General features: G+C 35.8%; 1 protein-coding gene across 1 annotated transcript; it reads left to right on the top strand.

Annotated features, from left to right (window-relative positions):
• Positions 1-411: 411 nt before the first annotated feature.
• On the top strand, positions 412-1892 carry LOC131682411 (uncharacterized protein DDB_G0290685-like). The gene is made up of 2 exons (XM_058963855.1): positions 412-1287; positions 1348-1892. The coding sequence occupies exons 1-2, from the start codon at positions 510-512 to the stop codon at positions 1572-1574; spliced, it is 1005 nt and encodes a 334-aa protein (XP_058819838.1). The 5' UTR covers positions 412-509; the 3' UTR covers positions 1575-1892.
• Positions 1893-17844: the final 15952 nt, after the last annotated feature.

Below are 17844 nucleotides of genomic sequence, written 5' to 3' on the forward strand. Positions count from 1 at the left end.
ATATCAGAAACCCCTAGTATCGGTAATTAGTTGTCATTTTACAGGTTCCAAAAACAACTGGACGGGTTTTGCGGTTTTACTATGGGGTTCACGGCACGCAACAAGGAAATTCCCACCGCGCGCCGAACGGGAGAAGTAAAGTGGCGTCTTATGTTGCTTTGTGCTTGAAGCATGTTTTGATGCACGAAATGAGTTATACAGCATAAAGAACCAATCTTCTAAAGAAACATGCAATTTCGCACTTATTAAGATTCATATTCTAAATCATATAGCTGAAATGGCTTTGACTTCCTTCTAGCTAAACTCATCTGAATCGTCAACCGGTCGATGAGTAGCCAAACTAGATATAAAAGTATTATTAATGGTGCTGCAACAGTGCATGTACGCTTAGTATATAAACTAACAAGTATAGTTCGAACGGTCAGTCAATCTTGTTTACGCGTTTGTGCTAGTCAGAAAGTGAGCTCAGTGCGTTCGGAAGAGGTCAGTTCTGAATCATTTCAGTTACAATGAAGTTGCTAATTGTCCTGTGCTTTGGGACGCTTGCGTTGGCTGCTCCTGCGCCGGCTCCTCAACAAAAACAACCGATTGATTTCCTGTTGGATTTAAATCAGGATGTGCTGGTTAGCGATAGGGAAGTTAAGGCTTCTGTGAAGCCTTTGTCAGCGGCACAGGTGGCCGCCAGTACGGGTACCGCTTCGACATCGGCACCAACCGGGCAGGAAGAAGATTTTATAGAACAGGCGGATGTTCGTGAATCTCAAGGAGACTCTAGGACAAGTGTCAACCAACCAGACGTTGATAAGAATGAATATGATGAACAGGAGGAGTTGAGTGTTGAAAACGGCCAGGATAGTGATGAACGGCATACCGGACCAGAAACTGGTGATACGAACGAGAAAGTTTCTAAAGAAGATACCACAATTCGAGTATATGATGAGGACGAAAATACGAATAACGAAAAAGATCTTCAACAATATCAGGATCAAGCAGAACAAGAGAAAGATATTTATCAACATAACGATCGAGTGATAGATAGCTACCAAAAGGAATTCGACAATTCGCAAACAAAGGAATCTCAACAAAGCGTGGAGCCAGTGATTGAAACAAATTCTGGAGTCGGTGCCATAAACGATGCTCAAGACGTTCAAGTTCAACCTGATCAACTTTTCAATCACGGTACTTTGGTGTTCGATCGAAGCACCATTGCTGCTACTGGTCAGGAGGCGAACCTCCAGACAACAACACCTTTTAATGTGAAAAATTGGCATGACGATCATGGATCTGGTAAGTTGAAGATTGTTTCGTACTTTACCAACTATTGCTAATTAATTACTTACTTTTTAGGATCCGGAGGATGGCACCCAAAATTTGATTTCCAGGACCATGAGCATGGAACTCATTTCCACGGAATGCCTCCACCATGGGCTCACTGGCATCATCATGGTGACGATCACGATCATGATCATAACCATGGTCATGGTCATCGAGGTCACAATCATGATCAGAATGATTACGAAAACCAATTCCACGGCCATGGATTCCATCGGGGTGGCCCATGGAAATGGCACTAGGCGACACGCTAAAACTAGATTAAAATTGTTGACTAACTAGGAGTTAGATATTTGTACGTACACCTTGTCAAATTGACACATCAGTGTATCTGTTTATTGATCATCTGAATTAGTAATTCATTAGTCGCTTATAGGATTAAATTGGCAAACCGGTTCAATTGGAAACCGGAAGATATAATGAAATTCTTCTGCTCCTCTGTTTTGTTGCAATGCAGGTTCAGTTTGAGTTAGTGGAAGAACGCACGCCGTTGGGCAAGCTCGACTGGTCAATAAATTGAACGAGTTGTAGAATTCACTACTAGCCAACCGTGACAAATATATAGTATTTTTGTCTCTTCGCATTGCTCGACATTCCATCGTCGGTGGTTCTGTGTGTGATTTGGTTCGGTAACGATGCAAGGCCTTTCCGCGTCTTATTTCGATAGGTCTATTGCTGTGCACTGGGTTGCCGTAGTTTGTTTTGATTAGTCATTTGTTGTGCTGATATGTACTGAGGTTGTGTTAAAAACATATGTTTTGTAGATTTCGCAAGATACAAATTTGTAACCCACCTGGTGATGTTTCCCCACTGCGTAAAACATTTCATTTAGGGAGGGGAGGGGGGGGGGGGGGGGGTGGAGTGTTCCTTTCAACGTGAGGAAAAACAATTTTTTTCGCGAATTTTTTTGTTATTTGGTTGAAGCGAATTGATCAAAACTTTTGTACATTAAAATATACTATTTCAATAACATACTGTAATTTTCCATGCATAAATTTTGACAAGCGACTCGGTGACAAAGCCTTTTGTAGTATGTCTCTGGAAAACACGTTTTGCGGTGATCCCGAGCAAATACTCATGGGCTCAAACACTACACAGCCCCTTGAAAAGACCATGAACATGGTCCGTGCCCACTTTCACAACCATTAAAACACCATAAAATGGTCTCAAAAACCCATAAATATACCAACGTATGGTTTTTCTATGGGATCTACCGGACCATGACGATGGTGTTTTCGAGGGTTGAACCCATTTCAAACGCCCATGCCCAACCCCATGAGTATGGGGGTATTATGGCCTTTACGTTTGCTCGGGATAACTGCCATTCAAAAACTACTTAACCGATTTATTTCAAACTTTGCATACACATTCTCTGTAAAAAAATAATGAGTTTTTGAGATAATAAAGGGGTAAGGGGGTTTTTTACTCATAAAAAGGCGGAATATTTCGTGAAAATAGCATTTTTTGAAATGAGTAAAAACCCATTCATTGAAAATTATCTCGAAACGTACGACATAGGTATTTTTACATTTCTTACAAAAGAAATGTATAGGATTCGCTAAAAATTTTAAAACTTTTTCCGAGGCCCGGAGGGCCGAGTTTCATATACCAACCGATTCAGCTCGACAAATTGAGACAATGTCTGTATGTGTGTGTGTGTATGTGTGTATGTATGTATGTACAAAATGTCATGTAATTATCTCAGCAATGGCTGAACCGATCCAAATGAAACTAGTTTCAAATAAAAAGCCTAACGTTGCCATTTGACACTATTATTTTTGTGTTTCGATATGTTCTTTACTTTCTGAGATATGGGTCCTTTTATCAAAACATTACAGGTTTTTAGTGAATAACTTTCGAACAAAGCAATATAGTCACCACAACCTGCACATAATTAGAAACCCTGTGAAAATACCTTTCGAACAAGCTATATATTGTCAAAATCCGTTAACGAGCGATGGAGATATTAAACATTTTGTATTTTTATTCCTCGCTGACCAATTTCCACTAATTAAAAAGGAGACCGCTTCATACAGAGTATTGGTTTACTGGTGTTTCAGGGGCAAAACTAAACCGATTTTGAATATCAGGGTATGAAAACACATCTACGTGATTGAAGGAATTCGATTTTGAAATCATTTTGTGAATTACCTCTATAATAACTGAACTATTTCTCAAAAATCAATATGTAAGTTCACTTCAAAAACAAAATAATGTATTCATAGTGAAATTTTTTCTGGAGTTCATGTATTTATCCCTTGAATTAGGCGTTGCGTTCAATCGTGAAATAAATGTTGGATGGTATATTAATAAACAGATTATCAAGTAATTCACCTAGTAGTGACATAAAAGATTTCTGATATCTGAATCCCAAAAACTCTGGCGAAAATTTGAGTCTTTGCAAGGTTATATTGGTTATGACGCAAAAATTACTACTTATATTATGTATAATAAGGATGTAAGGAATCAATATATCGCATAATATACCTATAAAAATAAGGTCTCGGCATGAACCATCATTTGCTATTCCTCACATGCCCCCCCTCCCATTTCTATCACACTATCACTCTCTCTCTCTCTCTCTCTCTCTCTCTCTCTCCCTTTCTCTCTCTCTCTATCTCTCTTTCTCTCTCTCTCTCTTCGTGTTCGGGGCAACTGTCACGACTCACATCTATCTTGCTATTTCTCTTGTGTGATAAGATCCTCTGCTAATCTTAATTAATATTCTAGCTAAACATGAAGTCTGCGATGTAATTGTGAAGGTTTGAGAAAACAAAACTATTTTTTGTCTGCTGTTAACCCATTATTTTCTTTGCATTTTAGTGTAAAAGAGACTCGCGGAAACAAGTCTAGTAATACATCCTAAATGGCAAATAAAATATTTGCAGTCCTGAGAAACGTTGCACTATGGGTAGACAGGTGACCATCAAAAACTACCTCAACTCAAATTTAATTCCGTTCTATTCAAAGCTTGTATATACACTATAATTAAGGAAATTCATGGCTTTCTCAGAAAAATATGTGGCTTAACTGGGTAATATGGATGTTTGACGATGAAATTTTTCAAAAGAAACATTCCACGTGCGATATTTCAACTCTTCGTATCTCTATTGAATTTTGAATGAAACATATGCTCAAACATGTCATGTGAAAACTAAGAGCACCTTTTTCATGATGATATTATTGAAAATGCACATACGTTTTATTGGTATGAACTTTCATGAAAAATAACGGATCAAAGCGCAAAACTATCCACGAATTAGATCCGGGAAAAGAAGTCTCCCAAAGTCCCCACTCTAGATAGGGGATGCAAGTACAATATATCTTCTAACGTATCGTCGTCCATATCTGCTCTATGCTGAGTACACTTCAATTGATGTTTCAATGGCAATCACAATTAGTAGTAAGGCATTGGATAATTCAGCACACGTTTCATTCGAGTTTTTTATATTGTACAAGTCAATTAGCAAGGATTACAATCAGAGTTTATGCATTGGACAGTAGTTGATTTGACTAAATTTTTGCCATCCTGATAGTTTAATCCATTTCTTTTTCACAGTATTGGTTTGTATAGGACAAATGAAAACTTTGAAATATCTACTTGTCTCTTTCACGAATCGCATTCTTCCTCTTTCGCTCTCTGTTCAAGGGGCTTGAAAGCACATGTGACCTGGTCTCACTTTACTATAGTCAATTGCGCCTTAAAATACTGGACCAGCAAATTCTATTCAGCACAATTTTTTCGGGAATATGTGACCAAAAAGTAAACTTTGAATTCCAAAGCTAATTGAACGTTACGTGTTCCTGATAATTAATGAAAGTCCATCAATAAGTTAGAAACACCAGATAATCTTAAAACGACGCCGTCAAGTAAAGAAGCGTGAAAACGAAAAGACTAAAACAAAAAAGGGATGGAAGCCCGAAAGCCCGTTGTATATTAATTGGCCTTTTCTCAGAAGATAAGATTTTCAAAAACATTTCAAAACTTTCTGATGCAATGGTTCTTAAATTCAAGATTTATTATCTATCTTCAAAAATTTTTTTTTAATTTTAAACTTTAAATGATCATTGCATTTTAATTAATTATTTCATTCAGCATCTTTTTATTCATTTTGTTCATCTGCGTTCATTTTATCTACTTTATTCTTTTCATCATTTGGATTCACTTTGATCAGTTTATTCTTTTTGTGCATTTTACTCATATCATTCATTTAACTTATTTTATTCCCTGTTTTCATTCAATGCATTCTATTCATTTTTTCCAGTTCATACATTTTCTCTTCATTTTATTAATCTGAGTATTTTTTTCAGTTTTATTCATTTCATCCAAATAATTTATTGGACACAATTCATTTTTTTCTATTAATTTATAACCTTTCAACATCCATTAATTTTTCATTTCAATCAATGCATTTTATTCTGCTCATTTTCTTCTTTTTTATTCATTTTATCAATTCAGCTCATTTTGTTTATTTGATTCGCTTGTTTTATTTATTTATTTCATATATTTTTTATACATTTTATTTTCTTTGTGCATTCCATTTTTTTTATTCATTTGATTCATTTGATACATTTGATTCTTTTGATTCATTTGATTCATTTGATTCATTTGATTCTTTTGAATCATGTGATTCATTTGATTCAGCTGATTCATTTTAATCGTTTGATTCATTCAATTCATTTGGTTTATATCTTTAATTTTATTAATTTCATGTTTAGTCATTCCTTTTGCTTATTGCATTTAATTTGTTAGTTTGAGTCAATTTATTCTATTAATTCTTATAACTATTTTTAAATATAGTCCAAATTTTCATCAATTAAGCTAATATAATTTAATTCGTGTGTATTATAATATTAATTTACATTAATCACTCTACTCATTTTATGAATTTGAACACCTTTTATTTCATTTTTTGCTTTATTTTTTTATTTCGTTCGTTTTAATGATTTGCTATCATTTATTTAGTTAATTCGAGATTTTATTCGTGCAGGACTAGAAACTGTTTTCATCCCATCTCTAGTTGGGTACCTGCTTCGCAAGAGTTCTGCAAACTAATGAATTATCCAACAGTGATATGTGTAAGAAATGTCTTATCTCACTGCTAGGTGGATTAAATCTGTTTTTACATAGAATATGTATGCAAAGTTTGAAATAAATCGGTTAAGTAGTTTTTTAATGACAGTTAACACCGCAAATCGTGTTTTGTCCAGTGACGTTCTACGAAAAGCTTCGGCACCCAGTCGCTTCCATAGAAAAATTACCGAATGTTATTGAAATGATACAGTATAATGCACAAAAGTTTTAATCAATTCGCTTGACCCAAAAATCAAAAAAATCGCAAAAAAAGTTTTTTTTACACTGGAACCTCTCCCTCCTTAATGCATCTCACTAAATCATAGATGTATATTGCAAGTATGAATTTATAGGTAAATAGTATCTTCAACAATGTTACTCCAAATTATCTGTTTTATAGCGAAGAAAACGAAATACAGTGAAGACCCGATTTTGTCTACCTCCGATTTTGTCAGCTTTTGTCGCGAATTTGTCAGCCTCATCTGAAAATTGATAGTTGGTAGTTTGATGGGCTCTAGCAGATGAACCAAGTTGAATTCTAGTAAATCCTTTCTTGGGCATACTTTTCTTATCTTAGAGATCCGAAATATGCAAAAATAAAATCTTAATTTTTTTTTAATTTCGCTCTGTCAAACCCCCTTAAAGGAAACTAAATAATCAAGTAGGGTTATGAGGCTATATCTAGGGCCTAAAGAAGAATATTATATGAGCTTCGGTTTATCAAAAAGAGAGAAATATGTATGTCCCGATTTGATCATTTATCAGCCTAAAACTCATAAAGGGGCAGATAAAATCGGTTCTTCACTGTATATTCCACTGCAGTTCCGCCGAACATTAACTTTGGTACTCGATTGATAGCCACGTAAAAATATCTCACTGGAATGCATGCGAAATGAACTGGCATGGTAACAACGAATCACAATAAAGCTCTTCAACATATACGCTTCTGCAGACACGGTTGGATATACAACTAACGCTTCTAACGCACGTTTTTTACTATTTTACGCCTATTGGTATACTGCCAATAAGAAAATTGTATTCACCTCAGATTTTTTTTGTTGTGGATTCCAAATTGCATAAATAAAGGCGTGTTCTTTTGGTCAGACTAGTTACAGAAAGCGGGGACTAGTGGTGTGTAAAGAACCGTCGCATGGAAGTGAAATATTCAACAAAATCTAATTAGATTAGTAGCACATTTAGATAGGTAATGAGACTAGCATATTATTATCTAACCACCGCCCATAGCGCTGAGCATTCCTTTCACTACAATTTGATCAAGTAATACCCACTGACCATAATCACAAGCCACTGTTTGAATGGCCAAAAAGGATTTAGGTGGTAGGAAAGCAATTTAGCTTTCCTATACCACGACAGCGCACAGAGGAGTAACTAGAATAAATTCCTGGCCAATAACCAAAATATTTTTTATGGTTTTCTATTTCGTTATATTTTTTTTACATACCTAAAAACCTGCTGAATAATGTGGCAAAATTAGGAGTGTGGCAAAAATCGTTAAAGATTTTTTGCATGGATGTAAAATGGTGATATTTTAAAAGTTTTTTAATCATTTTAATTATATATCCAGCAATATCGCTTTCTAATAATGATGACTGTATTAAGTAAGACAATATTATTGCAAACGTAGTTGAACACAACCATAACTATAACTTCAGCCTAAAACTAACTGAAAGTATTAGTGTTGCTGTGCATTGCACTAACTTTAAAAAATACGTTTTTTAAACATTTTATGCCAAACTTGTATGATGAAAAAGTTACATTATACGGCGAGATCCGGCAAAGTTGCTGAAGCAGTATTACAAAACCAGATTCCAGCTATTCGAAAAACATAAGAACTCTGCCGATCTTGTCCGATCCACAAATTCCAAGCGATTTGAAAATATTGAAATTTTTAGTAAATTGAGGTACACCGAAATGCTGTAGGGCCAAATACTATGATTTTCAAAATGTATCTCTATGAAAATATGCTCAAGCGTCCCTTTTCTTCCCCCTTTTCCACTAATCAACTGTTTGTGCAACTGGAAAAACGAATGTATTCACAAAGCTCACCTCGACATTACAAGTATTCGAAAGGATTTAAAAAATTGACCTCTGCACTGGTAGGTGGATAGATGCCAAATTATTCATAAAACTTGTTTTTTTTTTCTATTTTTTGTTCATATTAAGGCATAATAAAAGCAATATCAACAACAAATAATTTTTGCCAGGATTTGACCCCAGTTACTCCTCTGTGCAGCGTGTAAGTATGGTGGGGGGAGGTGGATAAGAGTTTCAGCGTGAGAAAAAACACTTTTTTGCGATTTTTTTTTTACAAATTTTGGTGAAGCGAATTAATCAAAGCTGTTGTGCATTATATTATGCATTATTATTATTATGCATATCATTTCAATGTTAATTCGTCAAAAGAGCCAAAGAGTTTTTTGTAAACAAACTTGTTTCGTTCATTAGTCCGCTGCAGAGTGGAATTTCATGAAAAATATGCGTTAATGTTAATCACGCTGCCAAATCGAATCTGAAAGGGATTCAAATATTGCAAAATAGATGTATCAAAGTAATCTTTAATTTGCCTCCCTTATTTTCAACGGTTTTGTTATATACCAGTTTACGCCACAGAATTATCCCCGTTGTTGGTTCACGAGATACTCAAACTATTATATATGTACACAATATTTTATACAACCCAAAATTTCTTCACAACACTGTATTCTCAGCTAGAGTAAACCTTCAGAATACTAGAAGCGCAAACGAGCTACTGAGAAGCAGTGCATGCACAAACATAGGTTTAACGCGCATCTCAATCCACGGACCTTCCAAATTTAACGCACTTCCTATTGCCTTGAAAACCGCAACAAATAACATCCTCTTTAAAAGCAAGCTTAAGCAACATATGATACGAAACGTAAACGAATATATCTTGTAAGTGTGTCAACCATCGAAGTGTGTAGGTTTTTCTGGCTCCTGCTAGTTTTTTCCTACTTTTTATTCTTTTAATATTATTTAACCTATTCTAATTTTCGTCTTTGTTCGTAACCACAAACGTTATCACTTAGTTATAAATTTAGTATTTAGAATTCAAATAAGCTTTGTGAATCACTTCAAAGGAACTTGATTCCACTGGGATTTCACTTTGTTCATTTTTTGTTGCAGTAGTTTATATCGTTTATGAAAAAAAATGTAATTTCAATTGTTTTCTGCTTTGAAATTATAGTAAATTAAGAGAAACCATCAAAATTAATTTTTTTTTTTTACAAATCTTATTCGCCCTTTTGCAAATTTAATATCGATTTCAATGACATTCTGTAGGAACAGTTTCTGTTTGACCGTTGTACGAGATTGCTGCTCGCATCCGCTGTGTCTTGAACATTTTTGAATTTTGAGTTGCCACAGTCTTTTATTGCGTTCGTTGTGAAGTATCGATAAGTTAATGTAGTATTACATTATCGTTCAACGAAATAATAAAGTGTCAACGGTAATAAGCGATTTAAAGTGATATCTGTGACCAGGACTGTAGAGAGAAATTGTGGGCCCGGGGGTCCTGCATTGTAGATTTTTCGAATACAGAAATGGTTAAGCTCGAAAACTATTGAAATATATATATACTGTGGAGACCCGATTTTATAAGCACCCGATTTTATCAGCCCCCGATTTTATCCACGCCCGATTTTATCAGCTTTTTGACCCGATTTTATCAGTTTCATATGAAAATTGATAGTTGGTAGTTTGATGGGCTCTAGCAGACGAACCAACTTGAATTCGAGTAAATGCTTTCTTGGACATATATTTCTTATCTTTGAGATTCGCTGTCAGACCCCCTTAAGGGGAACTTAAAGTAAATAATCAGAAAAAGTTGCAAGGTTATATATAACGAACAAAGAAGAATATTTTAAGAGCTTCGGTTTAAAGATATGATTTTATCAATGACCCTGTTTTATCAGCTTAAAGTTCGCCAAGGGGCTGATAAAACGGGTCTTTACTGTAGTCGGTTGAGCGACTACTGCCATCAAATTCTATACAGCCACCTCGTCCAGTTTGTTCGCCACAGGCAGTTTACTCAACGGTTTTGGGTCTTCATCAGATTCCGTTTGACGATGGACTAATAGTCCGCGGTTGGGTCATACTCTAGTGTGTAGGGAGGATTCTTGTCCTTGGACGCCACCTTTTTCCGTAATGGAAGGATTCCAAATCCGGCCAAAATAGCTTAGAACGACCATGTTGCTTCATGAAAGGTAGCGAACGTTTTATCATGCACTCTTTCGCGTAAATTTCTTAATTGAAGGTCTCGGTTGCAATAAAAATGTCACTTTGCAAACCACAAATACAGAAAGCCTGCAAAATCAGATATTTCTGTATGAACCGAAGTTCCTACAGAAATATCTGATTTTGATAGCTTCAAATGTTTAATAAGATCGTCCACTTTTCCCTTCTGGTTGACATTACGCTGATGGCAGTTGATCTGGCTACTTTTAACGATTTCGCTAAATCGGCGTCTAAGTAGTTCGGATTCAGGCGATACGCGAGCAAAATTTCACTGTGTTGCTCATCTTGCTTGGACGATATTTACATAGCTGAAGAGCAAATATCAAAATCAAACAAAAACAACAGGTATCTCTCTGCACACAGGCAAATGTGGCTTTTCAAGTCTTTTTGAATATCGCGCAAAGAAATGCGTCAAGTTTAAGTCGCAAAACCTTTTAAATATCTGCTAAATTTTTAGTAGTTTTGAAAGGAGCCGATTTATCAATAATTCATATTTATTCAGCTGTCGGTATTGCATGGATTTTTTCGTATCTTTGGCCAGTTTCACCTAGAATTTGTTAAAGAAAAAACACATTCGGTCAGGTCGGTACGGTACAGCATTGCCAGCGCTGAAAATACGACATCTCATTTGCTCGATATTGTAGCTGACTTTCTTTAGTTTCGGGGAAAATTGATTTATGCGTGTCCTTCATTTAAATACTTGGTACAATATTATTAAGATACTCAAATTTGCAAACTTGTGTAATTTGAAAAAATAGTAGCAAAATAGAAAAGCAATATTTAAAAAAAGCCAAAAGAACATTCAATGGAGGGAAAATTTAAGCAGAGAGAGAGAGAAACAAAAAATAAATAAAGAAAACAATAATAGATAATATGGAACAAAACGAGAAAGATGAAAAATTAAACAGTAAAGACCCGTTTTTATCCGCCCCTTGACGAACTTTAAGCTGATAAAACAGAGACATTGATAAAATCGGGACATATATTTTTCTGTTATTTTAATAAACCGAAGCTCTTAAAATATTCTTCTTTGTTCCTTATATATGCAACCTTTTCTGATTATTTACTTTAAGTTCCCCTTAAGGGGGTCTGACAGCGCAAAATTAAAAAAATAATATTTTTATTTTTGCATTTTTGGGATCTCAAAGATAAGAAATATATGTCCAAGAAAGCATTTACTCGAATTCAACTTGGTTCGTCTGCTAGAGCCCATCAATCTACCAGCTATCAAATTTCATATGAATCTGATAAAATCGGGTCAAAAAGCTGATAAAATCGGGAGCAGATAAAATCGCGTGCTGATAAAATCGGGTCTCCACTGCATTTAAAATAATGGAAAAAGATTAAAACATGCAAACAGTCAAAAACCTATCAATATCCAAAATTTAAAAAATCCGAAGCGAAGAAACAACAGAAAATGAAGTCATCGCCAATTTAACGCATTGTGCCTAGAAAATACATGAACTCAATTAAAAGAAAAAAAATAAACAAAATTCAGACAATTGAAAAGTTGAAAAAAATGAATAAATAGCAGCACAAATTAAATCGAATAATTGAAACAATCAATTTAAAAAAAAAGAAATTGGTCTTAAATTCAAGAAATAGAAAAATATTGCAAAATGATACAAATAATGAAAAACGGGTAATCGATAAAATGAAAAATAAGCATGGAAAACAGGAAAAAACGACAAAAGGAAGAAAAATGAATATATTAAAAATAGTAAAAAGTAATCACATAAAGAAATGAACAAAATGGATCCACCAGTTTAACTCAGTAAGTAAAATAACAACAATATAAAATATTTCAAATATAAAAATTGGTAACAAGATAAAAAATGGAGAGAATAAAAGCAGGAAAATGGGAAAAATAAATAAATAAAAATGAAATAGCTACAGAAAAAATTACCAATTTTATTTTAAAATGAACTAATTTGGAACTGAATAAGTGTAATGGAATGATAGAAATAGAAATAATTAGCAACAATTGGACAGAATAGATTAAGACAAAAAATATAAAACAGAAACAAGTAGAAATAGCTCATAACAGGCAAAAGTAAATCATAGAAAACATGAAAAATCAAAATGGTTTGAATGAGCAAAAATGTAAATGCTAGATGAAATGGGAAAAACAGCAATAATACAAAGAAGCAAAAATAAGAGAAAATTAAAAAAATAAATAGCTTAAACAATAAATAAATTCATGTAGCATAGAGCTTTAAACTAGATGAAATGGTCGGTGTTAAGTCTGACCGGACTAAGTCGCAAAACATCAAAAAATGAGATAATGATAGCTCTGGATAAAGAATATCGTCAGCTACATTCGACTTTTGCCAGATTTGAAATATGTAACAATAAACAAGAATTATGGCAAAAATAAATTTTCAATCATAATGTAAAGGATGCTGCGATTGAAACTTTATACTCGTTTTTCTCGATATCAATATTTTGTCACTTAATCCGGTCTGACTTAACACCGACCAAATGAAAAACAGAAAACACACAAAACAAAAGATCAAAATAAAATATTTGGGAGAATGTTTAAATAGGAAAATAAACAAGATAAAAAACATGAAATACAAAATTGTTTAAATGGGAAAAAAGGAAAGTGCTAAAGGTATTGGAACAATAAAGAAAAATTGACGAATATTAAAAAAAAATCCATGCAAAAGAAGAGCATAAATTTCAAAACTGATAAATAGAGAACAGAAAAATTCATAACCAAATAAAAAATTAAAACGAAAAAAAAACGATTTTTTTAGAAAATGAGAGATAGATAATGAAAAATATGGAAAAAATGCGGATGGAGAAAATACTAAAATAAGTTTTTTTTTAAATGTGAAAACTTACAAAAAAAATTAAAATTTAGTGAAATAAATTAAATGAATTCAATGAAACCAATTGACCTAACGGATGTAGACCATATACCCTTCTAAATCTCCAACTCCGCGACGCCTATGGAAAAGTCTGATGAGTCGACGTCCTTCCGTTAAGTGGGTGGAGTATCAACACTTCCCGTCTGCCCTATCTTTTATCCTTCCTCGTGAACGATGAAGATGGGGGTCGCCGGCAGTGATGGCTAGCATGCTGTTGAGGTTTTAATATGGGTCGGATTGATATGAGTTCCTACTTACCATTTCCTAAATAACTCTTATTAGACAATCAGCAATCAAACATGATTGAGTCAGTGGGCAATCTGCCAAAATCATCGTCACAATACAACGCAACGCAACAGGAGATAAAAGACATGCACAAGAAGGATTGATTCCAACATCAGTAGCAGAGATCGTATCAGGGAAAGTGAAGAGACAACAATGACCAGGAAAAATGAAATTAAACTTGCAGCTCTATGACAAACGGAAGATCACTGTCAGAACATCAACGAAACGAAAATCCGGCGCTAGAACACTTGACACGCGGCTAGACAACATGTTTAATTTTGTGATAACTATCACCACAAGCGCAGATACCGTTCTCTACGGCCCCAATACGCCGAAAATGTGCATTCAACGTACAATGATTGAACGTGACTCAAGAGATAACACCCGAAGGAAGTCATGACCTTCATCCATTCCCTTTAACCAAGGTTTGTTGATACCTTTGGGATTCTCTCAGGCCTTTACGAAGAAGCTGATTCTCCTCTTTCGATAATTTATAGGTACATTAGAAGATGTTCCCTCAATGGGATTGTGAGAATCTCGCTCTTTAGTGAACAATTGAGCGTAAATACTAGTCGTGGCCGGTAGGCTCTTTAGCATTTCTTCTCGGAGCGGAAATACTTATTCGTACGCCCGAATGTTATTTAGTTAATGCCTTACTTTGGTCCGGAAAAAAGATCATCCAAGGGCCGCTTGTATTCAGGGCCGGCGTCGCACTTTTAGCCCGAGTGGGTAGTAAGCATAGGGTGAGGGTAATTGAATAGGGATTTGTCTCATTTTCGCAATAGATACATTTACATTAAATCACTTGCGGTGTGTTTGTGCAAATGGAATTGTCTTACATCGATATTTTGGAATGTGTGCCCGAGATTCACACGTGACAGATTGCAAATTTATGAAAAGGTCCAACGGTTATTTTCGAGTGGCTAGTACTACCCATACTACCCATGCTATCCGCCAGCCACGATTTGCGAAGAGATAAATGTTCACTGTGTTAGAGATTCGCTTGACACAGTAGTCGTTCAATCCTCGGTACGGAGAAAACCTTGACTTGAGGACTAATATTTTCAGTCGCCTCTTACGACATGGGAACAGAAACCCAGTGGATCCATTCTTGGCTGAGATACTTCAACCCGCCTGTAATAACTATAACATAAGCATTAGGATTGAAATTAAAGTTGTATATCATCACCAAAGGTGAGTAAGGAGCCTGCGATGCGATAGCACAAATTGATATCTCAAAATTATCATCTATTCCGATTTCGCTACAAAGAAATCACAATGGAAACATGATAAATGGATCTTAATGTCTTACTGATGGGTAACTTGCACAAAGTAAACTGATTACCGGGTATCGTGCGTTTATTCCACACGACATTAACACATAATTTACCACGGCCTCATGGAGTGCAAGCTCGCTGCTACCCCTCCATAACTGAAAATGTGCGATGGTTTGCAATATAACAAAGTCTATAAAAGCGTGATAACTTTCAGGGTCAACTTTTCAGTCGTATTCATCTAGCTGAGATGAAAGTACAGTCAGTGTTAACAATAATGACAAAATTTACTATCTTACTGGTAGCTGTTTGTCTTGTCCATCGCTTCCAGCTCAGTGAATCTCGCTATATGAATCGAAGAGCCATTCATGAGGCTGAAACCGATGACCATAGTCGCACGGAAGTTCCCCACATAGGTCAACGAATAGTTCGAAGTTTGCTGGATGCCAGTAAGTAACCTATAATAGAATTAATTAGTGGAAATAAATCTATCTGATTGTAAGTTTTAGAAATTGGACATCATCACTACGGTCACCATGAGCATCATCACCCGTACCATCATCACTATCCACATCATCATGAGCATCACTATCCGCATCATTATGAGCATCATTATCCGCATCATCACCACCACGAGCATTACCCGCATTACCTCGAGGAGTATCTTCCGCATTTTCCCCACCATCATCATCTCGAGCACGCAGAAGGCCACATCGATGTTCATGACGTCAGTCATCACTATTCTTTGCATTAGTGAAAAGATTCTACAGGAAACAGTGTAGTGAACGTTAAAAATCCGTTGAATTTAAAATACATAAATTCGCTGAAATCGTTCCGGCAACATCTTGCGATTGAAATCATCACCCTCATCCGTTGGGAACGCGCTGTACATAATTCAATTCCGATCCGAAATAAATTCGTGCCACCTGATGAGCAAAAGGGAATCCTTTTCTTATAGTACCAGTGTGGTAATAACCAACAAGTAAGAAATAAAGTGACGAAGAACAACAAAACGGGAACATATTTTCTATCCCAACCTATTCTTCTCAGATTTGTGTTGTGTTCTTTTTCCTTCATCAATCAGCATGGCATGAGAACTTTGCGCAGGTGTAACTTTCCGAACGACCGATTATCGTACTGTGGGAGCTTGAATCCCGAAAGGAAACTAGCGGAGCTTAGAAGGTGAATAACAAAAAAATACGGAAGGTTGCACAATCAATTAGAAGGTTAGGTTATTTTTAACAGATTCCAGAATTTTGGGAGTACAACGAAATGGACATGGCCTAAGATCGAAAATGCGATTTATACTCATCAGTTATAGCGAAAAAAGTTGATGCGAAAGCAAAACTGTGTCCTACAATAATATTTAGATACCAATTTCACTTGATATATTTTACTTCTCTACCAAATGCTTCGACGTAAGACTTATCAAACATCATCACCACCATACAAGCTTTATTTTATCGCCTTTTTGATTCCAGCTAACCGTATCCGATTGGACTTTTTCATTCTCGTCAACGTGGTTTATTTATTTCATCCTGTTTTTTCTCTCTACTTTTTCTCTCGCACCCCCGATCCGATCTTCGTCCGAGGCTAGGATATGTTTCCCGGTCACCCGATCATGAAGATCTTCTCGCGCTGCAGAGAAATTCTTTCTAACTTGTTATTGTTATTGCATCACCAGAACCAGAATAAGAGGGTTGGCATTATGTCGGAGGTAAAATTCAACCCTCCATTGAGATCATCAGCCAGATGGGCGTTCAAGATTTCGGTAGGGTTTGCCTTGGTTGCCCCGGAATGATCCATAGAAGGAAGATTGAATCAGAATTTAAAAAAAAAAACGTGTCTGCTTTGGCTGTGAGGTAAATTCGACAATTGTTACCACACAGATCCAAATTCCTGTAGGATTGTCACATTCTTTGATAAGCATCGATGATACATTTAATTTGCCTTACCTATGTAAAAAGGTACCGTCAAACGGGGTTACATGCAACACTTTTCAATTTCAAAAACGTATAAGGCTACATCCATAAATGACGTATCATTTTTGAGTGATTTTCAACACCCCCCTCCCCAGTCGTAGCATTTCGACACAAACCTCGAAATACCCCTGGTAATTACGTAGCTTGACGGTAACCATCCCCCCTTGTAAGGTTAAAAAATAAAAAAAAAATAAAAAACGATTTTAGTTAAATGAAACTGGTAAGATTGTCGTGACATCAGGTCAACTCCTATTCGCCTTTAAAAAAGGTATGTAGCATGACATGACCCCCTACCTCCTGTCGTCATTCCTTACTATTTACGCCCTTCTTCCCCATGGAGCTACGTCATCGTATTACTTCGTGGGGGTGTTCGTTGTGTTTTCGTAGCACCTCTTTCTTCTGCTCTATCTCGGAACCATGGAGTGACACGACCTATGAGCTTTGATTCAACTCTCGACTTTTCTCTTGCTTCTTGTCTCCATCTATTACGTAGCCGTTTAGTTCTCGTCCCCGTGGTGAGCCGTTTAGGTGCTGATTCCCTGAGCCATTTAGGTCATGTTTCTGTGAGTTATTCAGCTCCCGGCCCTATCACGACCTGCTTGGATAGTGCTCAACGGTGAACTTACCCTACTTCGACCGAAAGTTCCCCGACGGAAGAATTTCCCACGACACCGATACCCGCTTCTATTTAGCTCCCAGCATTACCGAAATTAACTCAGATATTATACTACTCCGACTGAGAGTTCCCC

This window comes from Topomyia yanbarensis, chromosome 2 (genome assembly GCF_030247195.1).
Source record: "Topomyia yanbarensis strain Yona2022 chromosome 2, ASM3024719v1, whole genome shotgun sequence".
Classification (NCBI taxonomy): Eukaryota; Metazoa; Arthropoda; class Insecta; order Diptera; family Culicidae; genus Topomyia; species Topomyia yanbarensis.